The following is an 18,120-nucleotide window of genomic DNA, read 5'->3' on the forward strand; positions in this document are numbered from 1 at the left end:
AGTCCTGCCTAAGACGGCCACCTGTCTTATGCGGCCACTTTTCTCCTTGACAATGGGTGGCTGTCTTACACAGGTTTGACTGTATTATCTATTATCTCTCAACATGAGTAAAAATAAAGTATAACAACTGAAAACACAGAGCATGCACATTGTGTATGTGACGTTGTTATGTTATAATGATGAATTTGATGACCAATTAATTAATTCTCATCTGTCAATCATCTCACTTTTCCCCAAGCATCTTGGGACAAATATTGTGTTGATGTGTTTGTTTAAATCATCCAAATACAAATAAATGTGTAATTAAATAAAGATCATTTCATGGTAAATTATAACACTTTTATTGGTCACAATATAAGCAACTCTTTATCGAATAATTATTGATCTTATTTGTGGTGTGATAGTCAACTTTACTGTATCAGTGTGTTGCCTAATGATCTCAGGCCCTTCCCCATTTCCCTTTTTTTAGAAAAGAATGTACCGGCAGATATACTAAAATCTTTTGGTATTGTGGACGGTGAAAATGTGGAAGAATTATATAGATTTTCTATTGCTTGACTAAATCCTTTTTCTGTATTGCAATTGTTTCTGAATTATGGTTGAAATTATCTTTTTCTTTGTACCTTCTCTTTTATCCCTCTTTCAATCCACTGGGTGATTGAGAGTGACCTTATGAGGTCTGTTCCTCTACTTCTCTCCTTGAAATACTGTTGCTCCAGTGTGCCAGTCCTATTGCAGAAGATAACATGACTAAAGATATAGGTTGGCCAACTTTCTCTTTTGTAAATGAATCTGTGTTGAGAAGGTCGTTCAACATTACCAAAATCAAACTTCTAGTCTCCACTATTCGGCACACAAGTGAGTGATAAATAAACGTGGTCTCAAAATGTCACACCTTAAAACTTGTACTTCAGGACATGCGAGAAGATGAGCCAGTGGACACCTTGAAGCCTCTGGACATTGTGGAGGACGAGGAGCTGGAGCGTCTGTCGGGTCTTCTCCAGCGCGACAACCTGGTGCGGGGCCTGGGCATCGTGGAGCACGTTTACCGTCTGCTGCACTGCACACCTGGCACTGTGGGCATCGTGAGGCCCGAGCAGAGGCCTGGTCAGGCTGGGGCTGGTCACAGTCACACACTGGTGAGTACAGGTCCGGGCAATGGGGGAACTGATTCGCTAATGTGGAAGTGAGTGATCTGTCTTGTCTCTTCTCCTTTGTTTCATCTACTGTTTGTGTCCTTCCACTAAAATTTCTCAGGGGCAGCGAAATTGTCTGGTATGTTTCTGGAGTATTTTAGGAATGTATTTTGCTGTGTTCTTCCTTGATTGCCCCCACTCCAGTCCCTTTTGAAATATACATTTGTAAATTTACTTAGCCCACTCTCTTTTTTATTCTGAAAGTGTGTGTGTATGCCTGTGTGTGTGCCCGTGTATGTGCCTGTGTTAACTTTTTTTGTGCCCATGTATTCTAATCTGATTTTTCTTACTTCTGTACTCTTTTCAGTGTTGGTCTCAGTTTAACAGTCCTCTTTCGTTATTCTTCTTGTTGCCCTGTCCTTTTCATTATTTTTTTCGCTCTTTCTTTGTTTGCAATTTCTCAGTATTTTTTTATAAAGCTCGCTTTAAATTATGTATTTCTTCTTTTTGTTTCATCATCCTTTATCCACTTCCTTTTCAAATTTTGACCCGTTCAGTCTCCTTGATTTGTCTTTTTCCCTCTGCTCCAAATCACTTCACCTAAAGGCCCATTTTGCAATGAAAATTTTGCTTTTGGTCTCTGGAACAGTCTTGTCTCCGTGAAATGTTTTATGCATTTATTGACTTGTATAGGAATTACTTGGACGAGAGATGTCTCTTTCATCGTCGGTATGTTGGAAAGTTTTGCAAATAAATAGTCTGCTTGTTCTTACCAGTGACAATAGTAAGCTCAACTGAAACTGATCCTAAAGCTTACCATGGTGTGTCATATATATGTATTTATCGATTACTATGTTTTGCATCTTTTTCTATTGAAGGACCATATGGATATTTTTAAAATCTCCCTATGAAGCTGTAATATTACTATCAGCGACTTTTGATGTTTAATTTAACTTAAAACTTTCTGTCTCCACTAATAGTAAATTCCTCAAGTGTCAGGTTACAGTGATAAGATTATTGTATACAGAAGTATGAGTTAATGTGCCTTTCAAGTGTCCAAGTAGTCCAAGGTGTGTAATGCTTGAAGCACTGCAACTATGGTGTTTAAATTGAAAATACAAGTCTGATCTGTTTATGTCGAAAATGGAACAGTTTTTCTCAGTCTGTATTACTCATTTAGAAAATGCTTCCTCTTGTTTGGACTTCATTTCTTTTAAGAGCCTAGACAGTCTTGTAGACCACTCAATCCATATATCAGGTCACTTAATCGATTTCATAGATTTTTTACCCTTGAGAGTGAAATTTCACCAAGATTGAATAGAGTAATGAACAAATTTATTGGCTTAAATAATTTATTTGATTAAAAGTGCTTGGTTTTTGGTAGCAGATTCAGAGTTGAAGCAGGCAGAGCTTGTTTATGAATGCTTATCCTTTCATTGCAGTGCCCACATCGAAGTATATATAGATGGCTGGGTGCAAGACTCTGACAAACATCATATTGCGAAATGCTGTTTGTTGGAATCCTGTATCCAGCCATTGATATGCTGATGGTCTCCATCAGTATGTTCATGAATTAAAGTATAGCTTTGGAATTATTTTTAAAATATTTTGTTTGGTAGTCAAGGTCACAATGTGAAATTAGCGCTTGAAGTGATATGTGTTGGGTTTAGAGTAGACTGCTAATACTGACTATATTGACTGATGGAATTCATCTGAGACTTGATGTCTCCCCAGAAGACATTAGATTGGATATTTGTCCTTTGTGGAACAGGATGTAAATTCTGAGTAAAAAGAGAAAAATGCACTTCTTTTGTGTCTATTTCTTCATTGGCAAATGATTGCTTTAAATTCTATACATTTGTCTCTTCATTAACTTCTTTTACCTTAAAATCTTTTTTTCAAATTTTTTGTATGATATTTCTTGGAAGATATACAATCAGATATGTCTTGTGTTGTGATGTCATATGTCACAGAGTGAAATCTTTATTGAAGTTCAACGTTTATTTGCACAGGTTTGCACATAATTTTTGTACTTACTCGCGCACCGTACACATTTTGGTAGTGGAGTGTGAAATCTCAGTCGCCTACATATTCAAATATATATACATATATGTAAGTACTTAAACAATCTTCTTTCCTGCAGAGATCACTATCCTCATCTTATAGGTTGGTCAAGGTATGTTCAAGATTCAAAAAGATGTAGCTGTAGTTTTTAACAGTCAATTTTTCTTAACCAAAATCTTTAATTGTTTTTTTTTGACTGGTCTTAATCTCGCATGTTAATGTCTTGGCTTTTTCCTTTTTTACTTTTTGAATCACCAAATTATTTTCTATTATGAGTAATACAACAATCTCTGTCATAGTATTTCCGTTTCATAGTGTTTTCACATCGTAAAACTGAATACTTTAACAGATCAACTCTTTGAGTCTCTACTCATATATACATTGGAATAATTCAGGTCCGTTAGGCTGAATTAATTCATGTGTAGATGAAAAAGTAAATTAACTATAATTTTCTTGGAACAGTATTATTGTATCTTGGAAAACTCTTGACAATATAATTTTTTTTAGCTTTATGCATTAAAAAGGAATGTGAGTACAAAATATGAAGATATTGGACCTCCTCTGCCACAGTTGTGACTAAACATGATTATGAAATACTACATGAGGCATTAACTCTTATGTCTGTACAAAATAGGTTTTTAACAAAGCTTCAATTGATAATAAAATAAAGAGTGGTGCAGTTGACGTGAATAAGAAACATTTTTTAATGCAATGAAAAATGTCTCTATTACAGTGTTTTAAAGAATTTGTTTGTCAGTACATCGTATTCTGAAAAAAAATTCATACTCATATACATGTATCACTTGTGTATCATCGTTTTTTACTCTCTTTTATTGAACCCAGTCACAGTCAGAATGCTATATTTTCATTGTATTATGCTTTTGGGAATGGGATTAAAACCTCTTTTTCTTTCCTTTTGTTGCACTCATTTAAGTACTTTCTGTTGGCAATTGTTGGAAGGATCTTTTCGTCACAGGAAACAAATCATTTGCCACACACGAGCTTGACACTTTTTTTTTCTCTAATGCTGTCAACTTCTCCATAGAATCATAGATCAAATCATGCTAACGCCTGCACCGGATAACGGGTTGGGGATTTTATGTCATGACCGTTTGGAAGGAGTTGTAGTTTTAACTTGCGTGTCTGTTGGCTTGGGTTGGTAGTTGAGATCACAATCAATCAATGTCATTTTTCTTTGACTTTGTTTTGTTCGAGTGTGTCAGCTACTTTTCCTTCCCAAGCACTATGCGGTTATCCGTTTGCTAATCTGATTTGTTTCAACTCAAAACGACTTAAATATTGAGGGTGTAGGAGTCTAGTCTGGACTTATTTTGACGTTTTTTGGTTGTTTTTTTTGTTTTCACTGTCAAGCCCATTGTTGAAACCCTATAGTCTGTTGGTCTGTGTGTATTGTATCTTAAGACTCTATGCTTTTTAAAAAAAATTCTGGAAAGTGAGACACATGGGTGGAGAGTTGGTCAGAAATTAGAAGAACAGACAAGCAAAGTTTTTTTTCACTTTTAAGCTTAATTTTTCTCACAGTACTACTGTTGCCGTCTTGTCTCACTTTGTTGAGATATGAAGAACAGAATTTCATTGGGACTACACTAATATTTACTTATTCCTGATATCAGAATGGCTTTTTAGAATCTTTGGATTGCTGATCCTTATATTGTTTTATGAAATTACCCTGTAATAATATTCTGTTTATGATATTTCCATGTATAAGTTCATATTCATATGAGTTCTCAATTTTTCTTTCCCATATTTTATAGCATACCCCAGGCTAGAATATATCTTACAGTCTTACTTCTTTGCTCCTAAATATTACACAGTATCATAGGTGCTGTTTTGTCCCTCGATATGCAATTTCATGTGCAGGGAATGAATGACTGAAAGATTTTATTCTTCCCTGCAAACATCTTATTTTGCCATGTTTGAATGTTGATTGTATGAAATATGTTTTCCCAGTACTCCACAGTTGTGATGTGTTTTTGCTGTCCTAGGTCCTTACTATTATGCTTGACAGACTTTGCACTCATTCTTTCGTCAAGGTTAAGTTAACTTGCTCTAACACAAGGTCTCTCAACCAGGCCTTGAACTGCAGCTTAAAGGGCAGTGAGGTTAGAGTATTATACTTTTTTTCCTTTCCTTTTTTGCATAGATTTCAAAGGGTTCTGTAGAATTTTTTCCAATCAGTAGTGAACCTCAAGTCTTGAAAGTGTAAGAAGCTCCAAATGTAACGAAAAGATCAAATATATTTGTTTCCTATGTCAGAATTATTCTCTGTGATAGGTTCAATTGAACTCTTTCTCCACTAGGGTAAGTTAGGTCACTCCAACAAGATGGCAAAGCGACTGGAACTGGCCAAGCAAGAGCTGGACATGATGAAGCCTGTCCCAAACAAAGCCAAAGACATGCACTACTACAAGTCTCTCTTTGACCGTTATTTTGGGCCCAACCACGTGCTGGCAAAAGAGAGCTCGATGCAGAGACTTCAACGTTCAATGTCCACACCAAACACCTACCCAAACCGATTAATTGACCAGCAGTTCCCGCACATTCATTTTACCCGCTCTCTCATGTCGGCTCCTCCCCAAGAGCCGCCTGCAGCGCCCAGCGTGCATGGTCACAGTCACATTCAGCAGCAGCAACAGCAGCAGTTTCTGCTTCAGCAACAGCAAGGAGATCAGAGACAGGAAGACAAAGTGAGCCTTAACTCAAGTCCTGGTTTTGTGCTCACTGCTACCGCTTGCCCTATCAATGCTCTGAGGTCTAAACCTACATGAGCTTTGTTACTGAATTGGGATTTGGGTATTTCCAGTGAGAAAAGGAAATAACTGTTTCTATACCCCTAAGAAGAAATCAGAGATATTTTAATTTCACTTGCTATCGTTCTGTAACTAATACTTTGCCTGAGAATTTCAAAACAGTACCCCTTTTCTTGCTGGAAGGTGTTTGCAGGGACTTACTTGGTTGTACAGCTTTCTGGTTATAAGCTTGCTTCAACTAATGGTTTTATTTGGTTCCTTTTGAAACTACTGACCTAGCTACTTTAGGTTTTTATGGTTATGGTGCTGAAAATTTTGTATGAATGCTGTGTTCACATGGTGTTTAGCCATAATCCAAGTCTTTCTTATGGAACATGCAATGTTCAGATGAATTTTTTGAAACAGCTCCCCATTGTCAATTGGAGGTATTACATGTACTCACAGATCAGAAAGATTACAGCATTTTAATTCCTCTACAGAATGATATGAGGTGAATAGTTTTTTTCCTTTGAACTAGATTTGTGATGCATTGAACCATTTCCAAGTGTGTGTGCGAAATGCATGTATTGTGAATGTCACCATATGTATTAGGTGATTTTATGATTCGCATTGTACTTAAAAATGATTAAATAGTGATGGAATTTTGAGGGTAGAAGAGAGATTTACTGTGTTCATGCTAAGCTAGTCAGTATTGAGATTTTCAAGGAAGCATACCACGGTCATGTGTTGAGATTTTTCAAGGAAGAGTATCAGTGTTTTCTAGAAAACTTGAGTGCCCATAAGAAATATATTTGCAGATGGACATCACAAGATGGACCTTTTTGATTTTGCCATGGCTTACATCAGTTTTCTCAGTACTTTAGATGTACATGATGAAAAATGCAGAACTTATAAATGTTGTTAAATCGAAATAGCCTACATACCTGGTTGTGTAGTGCTTGTAGTATAAAGTGCTTTCAAAATGATGGAAAAGTATTGGAACTATTGATTCCTCCCTACCCAGAAAGCTCGTTTCTGTCTCCAAAGTGGCCTATGAATGCCAGACAGACATAAAAATGTGCAGACCTTTGAAATAGTTATCTTTTATTGAATTCAAGATTTGAAATATGTGCCTGTAGGAAATATTTGGAAAATTTGTAATGATTGTTATTTTTAATGCCATCAGGTTTCAGTTTTCAGTGTTATGGCAGAGGTAAATGAATTCCAAGATTTTAATCAAATGTTTTTAGTAATGGCATATGATTAATATTATTTTTCATTTCTTTTTTTCTTTTTAATTAGAAAATCCAACAATAATATGGGAAATATTGCTGTTAATGGATGAAGACTTTCAACTTTTAAAATTAATTCAGTATGGAAGGTAATTTTTTTTTTGTATATAAGGAATAAAGTTTCAATAAAATGAGCCCTATCCTAAAAATATAGAAACATCTCAATGACTACCAAAATGAAAGTTCTGAAATGCTATGTATAGTCAACCCTTCTATATGGCTGTGAATGCTGGACAATCAGTAAAGACAGTGAAAATAAAATAGAAGCAACAGAAATGTGGTTTCTTAGGAGGCTGCTAAGAGTATCGTGGAAGGAAAAGAAATCAAATGAGGTAGTGCTTGATGAAGCCTACGTGGGACGCTCACTGTTAGAAACAATCAGGAAATGACAAATGCAGTTTTTGGGACACCTGAATAGACATAAGGGTCTTGAACATCTAGCTTTCACTAGCAAAATTGAAGGCAAGCAAGGCAGGGGTAGGCCCAGAGCAACCTACTTTGGGAACCTGAACAAATTGGTAACAGGGAAAGATCAGGGAAACGTGGCTCTGTTAAGAGCATCCGAGCAAAGGAATGAATGGAGACCCATGATCGCTGATGTCTGTCACAGATCTGACACTGGATGATGTTGATGATAGGAAGAATGAGGAATTTGCAAATTTGTGTCTTCTCCATTCAACATTTATTCAAACCGTGTTAGGTTCTTAGAAATATTTTAAAAGTTGTTCAGTTTTTGTGCGTTGTGTCTGCAATGACTGTTCTTATTATTGCTGTGAGAAAAAAAGTAAAGTAATGAAATACTTCTTAGCCAAGTTTAAGGGCATCTGATAGTTTGGATGGGAACGAATGCTTCAAATAGTTTTTGGTAAAAGAGAACAATTGTAGCAAGAATGAGTGTGGTGATGCAGCTTGTAGAATAGTTGTGACTGAGGCCTGCTTCATTGTGTACATTTGAAGGTGGCAAGTGAATGTCTTCAATTCAAGTATATTTGATTGTATTTGCAGACAATATTTGGTGTGTGCTGTTTCAGCCGCTGATTTTAACTTGTTCTGTCAAACGTGAAGTAGACAGATCTACCATACAATGAATGCTGCAATAAAATACAAACACTAAAATTGTTTCTTTGGTCCAGAGTTTCTTTCAGTACTCAACTCTTATAATGCTTTACTGTTTGATTTTGTTTCGTTTTTTTATTTGTCACTACTGTTATGTATTGGGTTATTTGATCTCACTTGTACTTGTACTTTTACCAGAGGTTAATGGTTTTTGTTGTTATTTTTTTCAATATTTTTGTTTAATATTTGCTTCCATATTTATCTCATGATTATTTATACATTTAATGGTTTGTTGTTTGTTAAGAACTAGCACCACCTAAAAAGTACACTTAATACTTTTGTTGTTGTTGATTTGGTAAAACTGTTGTTATGGTTTTCAAATATGTATTCTGTTTAATAACATTCTGACTTCACTAAAAGAAAGACATATATATTCATAAACCTTATATTATACTCTACTCATATATCAGACTCTGAAAAATATATATTTCACTTTGCACTTCTTGCTTTTAGGGCCTTTCATGATAGACTGAATCAAACGTTGCAGAAGAAGTCTAATACTGAAGCTCTGAGATATTTCCCATGTTCTGTCCCTCAAGATATTTGGAGCACACTATCCCTCATGAAAGTTATTATCACTTGGGTGTATTTACATGACTTTTTCTGAAAAGCATTAACTTGAATTGATGTTCAACTACCTGTGGCAATTTAGATTTGGTGCAAGTTTTGTGAGAAAAACAATTATTTGTCACTTCCGTGCAGCTCAGTTTGTATCGAAGCTTTTTGTATAGACAATAGATGCTATTGGTTGTGCTTGCGACTGATGTGTGGCTTGTTGTGTGCTTTTGTTTTCAGGCTGACTCCCTGGAAGCATCACAGGGCTCCTCACACATGCTTCACTCAACTAACAGTCCTCCTGAGCAAGCCCTAGAGCAGATGCTTTATTCACATACCAGCCACGGCCCTAATAGCCTTAGTGCCTTCCGCATGCTTAGCACCTCCAACACTGTCAACGCCACTAACTCTTTGTCTCAAGCTAGCGCACATCATATCCCCAACTCTAATCTCACCTCATCTGGTGGTGGCTTGGTCACTTCTTCTGGCCTCACTAACCCCCTCACTAATTCAGAGCACACGAAACAACAGCCAGTCATATTGCACTCGTCACCAGTCACAGCTGTATTCAATAAGTCCACTCTCATGCACCTCGCCTCTTCCTCATCCATTCCTCTTCCGTCGTCTGCCACCGCCCATGGCAAAGGCAGGGCTTCATCTCCCTCTAGCACAGTGAGATTCTTGCAATCTCAGCTCAATCGATCCCCTAGCCCATCTCCCTCTGCACCTTTCTCTTCTCTCATGACACATCAGCTTCCCTCTAGTCCCTCTCACCAGCGCGCTGTGTCTGCCTATCCTGCCCACAAGGTACCCACGAAACAAACACATTCTCTCAGCACTGGCAACCTTCTGCACTCCAACCTAGCTTTCCCATCATCTCCTTACCATTCTTTGCGACTGCTGGCTAAGCATCAGGCTTCTTCCTCACTTCAGCCAAGCTATGCCCAGAGATGGCAGAACCGAGGCGCTTCTTTGGCTAATCTCAATGAACGAACAGTGCCAGCGTATCAAGTAAGGAATGCTTTTTGAATTAACATGCATTCTTTTATAAATACAGTCGAACCTGCCTTAACGGAAACCTGTGTAAAACGGAAACCTGTCTTAACGGAATCTCCCCGCTCCCCCCTTGATATATTCCTCTTTAATTACCTGTATAAAACGGAAACTTATCCAACGCGGAAACGGAAAGAAAAATCCGCTCCCTTCCGATGGTTTCACCTGTCTAAGACGGAAAATGCTTTGCCCGCTCAGCCCTGATTTGAAACAAAACTCGCAAGTTTGATTCCGCCGGCTCTAAACTTAACGCCATGGCCATACCGCTGGGCGAGGAAGGGGGGTAGGGGTGCAATGGGGATAGAGTAGAAGTTACCCTATGTTACCCCTTCATGTGAGCACTGAGCGCTACAGATGGTCAGTGTAGTGTGGGTGTGATATCTCACGACTGCCCGTGAGAGTGCTCGAGTAGCCAGCCACTACGGAAACTTTCCTGGGTAGCCAGAAGCCAGAGGTGTGAAATTAGATTGACCAATGCCTGCTGCCCTGATCGTACGGCCTGCTGAGAAAAGAGTTCCTCGAATCGTTGTTACAATGATGACAGTGAGGGGTGGCATTGGTGGGTGGGACTAAGGGTGAAAGCAAAGGAGGTGTTCAAACGTTTCTGTTTTAATAGGTCAAACAGTGGTCCTATGAAAGGCAAGCACTGGTGGTAATTGGATAAGTAAGACTGACGCATGTCACTATCAGACAGGATAGCAGCTGAGAGGTGTGAAGTTTTTACCACTGCTTGCCGATCGGACAAGCGATCCTTGATCTCACCGGCTGGGCCTTTGAACCCCCCCCCCCCTAAATTCCCCTGTCTACGACGGAAAATGTCTAAGACGGAATTTTTTCCCCGTTCCCTTGCGGTTCCGTCTTACACAGGTTCGACTGTATTTAGAATAATATTTTGAGTTACTTCTATTTATAACTACGGTCTCATAAGAACTTGGAGAAAGATCGAGACAGGTAAAAGAATAACACTTGAAAAGCATGTTGTGTCTTTGTTTCGCAGTTCCATTTTGCAATGTTTGTCTAAAACTGTTTTGAATCATTTTAGAGGTGGATGCTATTCTTAAAACTGCTATAGGGTGTTCCGAATGAAATAGTTTTCTGTAAAAAATGTAACTATAAAGGCATAATCCAATGAAATATGTTAGCATAGTGTTGCTTTATGGGTTTTGAAAAGACTGGTATAGAATAAAAATTGATCTTCCATCCATCTTTCAGTTTTAGTAACACTGGTCCTATTTTGATTGAACATCAATGGTGGTTTGTAATTCTATCACTTGAACTGGGGTTGTGCTTGTATAGTTATTGTGACTGATATTTCAAGTGTGTCAGTGTTTGAAATTGAATCCGTTTGAATTGTTCTTTTGTATGGGCTACAGAATTTAATTATATTGTTTCTTTTTAAACACGCTATATTGTATAGCTTTTGTTGTGGTGATATGCTAATGTGTTGCAGAACTAGTTTTGCTTTCACCGATTACAATAGAGGATATAAGTTCAGTGTCCCAAAAATAAATGAGTTCCTTGCAAGGACTTCCTTTCAGTCAAAGGAAAAAAGATGTGAAAGACAAGATTATGAAACAGGTTGTTACACATGGGTAATGGTAACAATGGACAAAATATTCTCATTTTTTGTGTTATTCACGTGTACACAATGAATATGAAGTAATATATTTATTCTCTTGAAAATTGTTTTAAAGTAATTTGTTGCAAGCTTGAAGTAACAAAAGGTCCAAGTATGTCATTATTTAACTGTCACATCTCTTTTGTTGATAGCAAAGACTTAGAAATGAGTGTTTGTGTACCTGATCTTAAAATACAGGCTGAAATTTGAAATTGTAACGTTCACACCTCAAGATTTTCAATGACAATTTTTCTGATCATCTTGTTGCACATCAGAGATCTAAGCTGGCCAGGAAGCCACTGGGAGCTGTGTCCCGACCAGGCCCTATGATGGCCACAGCACAAGAGGTGGAATATCGCAGTGTTTCCAACATGTTGGAGACGGAGGCTGAGAGAAATCGCTTACTGGCCAAGTCAGGCTACCACTCAGACTGGAAGTCTGACAGTAGCACACCTTCAAGAATCCGGGCCATGAGTGGGAAGCACAGAGATCACGGTAGGGGGTGAAGTTATATTATGTGTCAACCACATTATTTGGACAGGGGAGCGAAAAAAATAGGGTGTGCAGAGAAGGGGGGGGGGGGGTTGGGGGAAAGCAGAGAAAGTAAGAAGAGAGAAAGCTTTGAGAGGAAGAAAGATGATGATTTTATAATGGTGATTAGGGTGCTTACTTTTCTTGTCTTCAGTGTAGTGCTTATTATAATAGGATGTATGTTTCTCTTGTGAGTGTGTATGTGCCTTGAGGTGTGGAGGACCATGGAGGGAAAATGTAAGGTAACGAAGCAAATGTTTAGCAACAGTGTATGGGTTTACAATATTTGGTTATTTAAGAGGCGGAATCTCCAAATTTAATGTCCGTCTCCAATAGCACAAAGAGAAATGGGTTGAGAACCTTGAAAATTTCACAAAATGAAACCAAGACCATGTGCTCCATAGTCCAGCATGATAACAACTGAGCTAACAGAGTGCCTGCGAAAATGTTCAGGAGAAGGTCACTCAAAAACTTTGCGCAGAATGTGGAAGCGGAAACACAAGAATGAGATGCAAAAGTTCAGAAGAGGGTTACTTAAACTTAGTACAGAATGTAGTAAAGGCTCTTGGGAATGACGCTGAAGAGCACTGCTTTTGTTCAATGTAAAATGGTGATAACTGTCTTTCAAATAAAAAAATTTATTTTGCATTGCACTATTATACAGTGGAGTAAAAAAGTTTGTTAATGGATCTAAAGAAGTGTCTAAAATTTTGTCTCGTGCAAAAGAAATTATTATCTTAAAAATGTAGAATTTGTTGGAAAAAAAAAGATACTTTCAATGCTTTTGAGTGTTAATTTTCAAGTAAAAATATTGGGTTTCTGTTGCCACTTTGGTACCAAAATTCCAATTATGACTGAAAGGTATGCCATGATGGTGGTGGGGTTTTCACTGCTATTTCTTCAGCCAAACAATAGTCAATGGCAGTTGACACAAATGTTTATTTCTCAGAAACAGCTCGGATTGTTCCTCAACAAATGTCTGGTGGACTGTCTGTGGTGTCAGCTCCAGCCCCTGTCTCTCTCAGGCCAGAAATGAGCTCACCTGGCACGGGCTTCGCACGGATGCCGCCCCCTCAGGTGGGTTTTGTGGGAGATGAAGAAATGTTTTTCAGAGAGGCAATAACAGTTGTGCACTGATTAATGAGTATGAACCACATGCAAGCACCAAAAAAAGTCAACTATTGTGGAGTCCTTTTGAATATTGTAGTTTTGTTTGAGATAAAATTCTTTAAACAAGAAGTATCTTTAGATCAGGTTGTATTAATGAATTACTTTACTAAACATGTAGGTAGCGTAAATATGGCCTTGCGGGCACTCGCGGCCTTCCGAGCGTGTGGTATCGGTGAAATCGGGGCTGTTCAGACCACTGTTTCTTTGCTCTTTCACTATAAAACACAAAATGCTGTACACCTTTTAAAAGTTAAGCTTTTCTTCGTTACAATGGTGTAAGTTGTTTATATGTCCGATTATTAAGAGCTGGAGAATTGCAGAGGAAAGCGAAGCCCCTCGCGGTCGGAATGTGTGTCGGCCGGTTAAAAAATTGACACGCGTTCATTCAAATGCTTCACGGAAAGAATGATTAAATACCGTCTTTTCATTGGCGGAGAACTGTAGAGGTATATTTTTGGCACTTGGCGTTTAAATAGAAAGCCTTTAAAAATACCGTCAAAGTTTTCAAAGATAATTTTTTACCCAAAATATATAAAATACCGGCTAAAAAAGGCACCTATACAAAGATCAGTTCATTTCCTATTAGAATAAAGTAATCGGCTTGGAATTATTTTGCATCAATCCTTCCGCGAAGCTCAGAAAGCATATGACTCCCCATGCCGGGAGCACTCGGTACACTACAGTATAGAGCCGACTCGCTCGCCTCATTGTGTTTGAGACGATAAAATACTGATTTGTAATGTTCTTACATTCTTAAAAAAAATTACGCTCCATATCTATGTTATAGTGATTGTACTCTGTTAATGTGGAGATGTGTTTGGTGCAATTGGTACTCTTTTATTACTTGTCAAACATGGGGTAGCAGCCAGTGAGCGACTTAAGCAAATTTAATCAAATTTAATCAGCTACCATTTTCTTAAAAATAGACTGAGAGGTTAAAGAATGGTACCAAAATGCCCAGGAGATATAGTCCTTTAATATGGAACAGATAAATTTGGCATACAGCAACTTTGAAAATTTAGTTTCTGGTACCTAAAATAGGGTTGGAAGTAAACTTTCTTAAAATTAACTCTAGACAAATATTTGGAATTTTGCTTTAAGTGAGTTCTGCTACAATATCATGGTTGTAAGGAGGAAACAAGGAATAATTATACCAACTTTAATTTAGTTTCAGTTGTAGGAAGGAGGGACAAGGATATTATACCGAACTTTTATTTAGTTTTAAAAGCTTATCTTCATTTATGCATAGTCAATTTCAGGCCATAATCTGCTTGTATACTCTGTCTCCTAGGTTACCGCTGCCGACAACTTTAATTTAGTTTCAGTTGTAGGAAGGAGACAAGGATATTATACCAAACTTTTATTTAGTTTTAAAAACTTATCCTCATTTATGCGTAGTCTATTTCAGGCCATAATCTGCTTGTTGTCTCCTAGGTTACCGCTGCCGACAACAGCCACAGGTCCACGAAATCTCAAAGAGCAAGAGGTGCCTCGAATAACATGCGGCTGAGACAGTTGGAATTAAGAGAAAATCAGGCTTTTGTGTATAGCTGATCTTGTGTGCTTGAGTGTTGAGGCTAGTATGCAATGTCTGAGCAACAGAAGAGGCTGGGATTCTCTGCTTATATTTATTGAACTCGCTGAGTGCTGCATAGTTTGATGTAAGCAAATCTGTGATATATATTTTAACAAAGTGTGCATGAATGCATGCTCTGTTGCTCTATCAAATTTTGGATTTCAGAACGCTTATATTTATGATGTACAAAGAAGAAACTGTAAATAACATTTATGAACTTTTTTCTTTGGTTCCCTTTAGTTGTTCAGTGTTTTGCATTTTCTTGGAGTCATGAGTTGATTTATTTTCAGTGAATAATATCTATTTAACAGAAGTGCCGTCGATGTTTGGGTATCATAAACAGCAGATATAACGCTGCTTCTTTGTAGGAATATGTCTGTGATGGTTTGATGTACTGTACAGTAAATCATAACACAAGTGTCATAGTGTGTAATTTTTACATCATTCATACTCATACAAAAACTTTCCATTTATGTTTACATTCATATGTATGGGAAAAAATACATTTTTCTACAGTCTTATGTGATATTTGATTTTATCAAAATTTTCTTGTATTGAAGTTTTATTCCACTGACTTCCAGTACTATTAGACATCAGCAGCATCAAATTGAATATATATATAATGTGTATATTGAACCTAATTTCAGCATAATATATGGATTTTAATTAATTTTATTTATTTATCTTGATCAACATTATGGAAATTATGCTCAAGTAGCTTATTTGGAGTAGGATGAGTGCCATTCCCATCTAAATCCGGTAATTACTTTGCCTTTTAAACCCCCCCCCCCTCGTCCATTTTTTAATACACAAAATATTTGTCCTCTGCATTCTTGCAATGCTGTGAATTGACATTAAATTCTGTGCTTTGTGCCTTAGCTGAAGATACATGTGTGATGCTAAGAATTACTCATACATTTCCAAGGTAAACATCTCTGTATGTCCTGTGGACGTTTCTTGTATTGAATGAAATATTTAATTGAACAATTAATGAGATCATGTTGGCAATATGTTGAGTGATAATTTGATTGCATTTGTCATATTATGTCACATTCTGAGTAATTAAAAAAGCAGGAATTGTCTGTTTGCCACCTGCACATATTTTTAGGGGGGTTGAAATTGAAATTTTATTAAATTAACTTCACATTCAATGATATTGGATTCCACGGAACACCCAGGGCACTGAAAAGAGAAAAAAATCACTTTATTTTGTAGAAATATTCATCAAGGATTGACCTTGAATCGCATAAGTTCTTAACTAATAGTAAATTAGCTGTTCCTTCAACAAAACAGCCCCTCCAACTAAAAAGTAATTGTGTACTTTTTTTCTCATGGCAGAACTTCCAGTTTCACATATTTAGTAATGTTATGATTTAGACCCTGCCAGAAATATAAAAGTGAGGAGCATGATTGCAGTGGTCAAAGGAGGCAAAGAGGTGGGGGATGAATTCCACATCTCTCTCTCTCTATGCTTGGCTCCACGTCACGATTATGTCGTTTCTTACATTGCCAGTGGTTAAGTGGCTCCTGAACGGTGAATGGTATCAATTAATTCAATTGTCTCAAGTGAGCCTTAGCACAAGCATGGGGCCCAAGTTTTCTATTGATGAGTGAGATGCCTGGTCTAGGTGGGAAATAAACATTGCAAGAGAATGAACTATACAAAGATAGACTTGTGCTCCTCATTTTGTCAGTTCAGTTCTCAGCATTAACTGTAATCTAGGCTACTAGTTGTAAGCCTATACATTTCCAGTCGGTCCAAGGAAAAAAATGTCTTTTGTATTGATTTGATTGGGGAAGTCAGTAGGACATAAAAATGATGCCAATGATTGTGCAAATATGACATTGCAACCTAGCACATGAAGAATACACATTGTCATGGTTTGATCAGTCTAAAATGCTCATGCTTGTGTAGATCTTTTCTTCCTCTCCAACCTCAGATATGGTAACCCAACATCGGACCAGACAAATTCTGCGGATGTAAGATTCACTCTACAATACTTAACTGAAATTCCTCAGGGATCTCTGAAATTTTATCAGCTCAAATCTTGAGTTGAAAATAAAAAGGTTATTGTATTTCTTCCTAGAACTCTCTTCCAAACACTATTGATATTCAAGAGAAAGTGACTTACTATGTCCTTACTGGATTCTTAATTTGAAGCTTCTAAATTGGTGCGGCTTAATTTTAAAAAAAAATATTGTGTGAGGTAAAACTTTTCTGACTCTGTAGTAAAAAAAAAGTCGCCCACCAAACATTTGTTGACATTCAAGTTCAAGCCAGGAAATACTGGGTGAAGAACTTGTTCATAGTTTAAAACAATACTGTATGTCCATTAAAACGTGGTATGCAACATGCACCGGTAATATTAATATTTCCTCCAGTTGTTTGTGTACATCTTGGCTACATTTGCAGACTTGTTTTGGAAAGTGACCTCAAGCAACTCAATCTTCTATCTCAGGATGATTACAGTGGGTGTTGCATTCGACAAGGTTGCCGGGGCCTGCTTGTTGTCCTCATTGGATCCGACCTCTCGTTGAGCGTGACTAAGGCTGAAGAAAAGAAACTAGACAAGTTATTATATTACATGATGTACCAAAACCGGTAGATCTAATTAAAACAGTTGTTCCCCCTGATGACAAAAAATCTCAAACACTAACAGCTTCAGTGTGCGCGTGTTTGAGTTGTGTTCTGACAATTTCTGCATCTTTAAATATTTTTTTCCTGGAAGGCTTCTCTTGTGGAAACATATACCCTCTCACATCTAGGCCTAGATCTACATAAAGTTAAGGTGGGAGCTTGGATTTTCTGATCAGGGGAAGAAAAGAAAATTGAAAAAAATGAAGGACTTGATCTAGACCTACCCATCCAGAGTTCATCCAGTTTCACACAGCCCACATTGCGTTACCACCCACCCCCTCCCATCCCTACCGTAGGCCCTACCGTAGGCTAACCCTCGCCCATCCTCTTGGCTTTGGGGCTCATATTAGGAGGCACCTTAGACCTAGATCTGGCAATACAATGTGTTAGGAATCGAGGATGGGCCTAGTGCTTCGCGGGAGATGGGGAGAAAGAACAATTCTTCGCTTTTAGGCCGCTAATTGCTTTTATTTGGTTATCACGACCTCGTTGAAAGCGACTTCGGTCTATTTGCAACGTCGTTGGAGCTGATGTACATTTACAAAGTGATATAGAGGGGAAAATCGGGAATTAAGGATTGCCTCGTTGGAGCCGACTTCTCGTTGAATGCGGCACCCACTG

At 37.7% G+C, this 18,120-nt stretch overlaps 1 protein-coding gene across 15 annotated transcripts in view; it reads left to right on the forward strand.

The window, feature by feature from the left end:
* LOC101858905 (tubulin polyglutamylase ttll6) overlaps positions 1-17,685 on the forward strand; it is a gene marked incomplete at its 5' end in the record, with an annotated part of 30,436 nt that extends 12,751 nt beyond the window's left edge. For 7 of the 15 annotated variants that reach the window (XM_013081926.2, XM_013081932.2, XM_013081940.2 and 4 more), the window contains 5 exon segments: positions 915-1,139; positions 9,154-9,924; positions 11,860-12,079; positions 13,065-13,192; positions 14,720-17,685. In XM_013081926.2, the coding sequence (XP_012937380.1) occupies positions 915-1,139; positions 9,154-9,924; positions 11,860-12,079; positions 13,065-13,192; positions 14,720-14,839 (1,464 nt within the window). 15 annotated transcript variants of the gene reach the window in all.
* Between the last annotated feature and the right edge of the window lie 435 nt (positions 17,686-18,120).

This window comes from Aplysia californica, unplaced genomic scaffold, assembly GCF_000002075.1.
Source record: "Aplysia californica isolate F4 #8 unplaced genomic scaffold, AplCal3.0 scaffold00008, whole genome shotgun sequence".
In the NCBI taxonomy this organism is placed as follows: Eukaryota; Metazoa; Mollusca; class Gastropoda; order Aplysiida; family Aplysiidae; genus Aplysia; species Aplysia californica.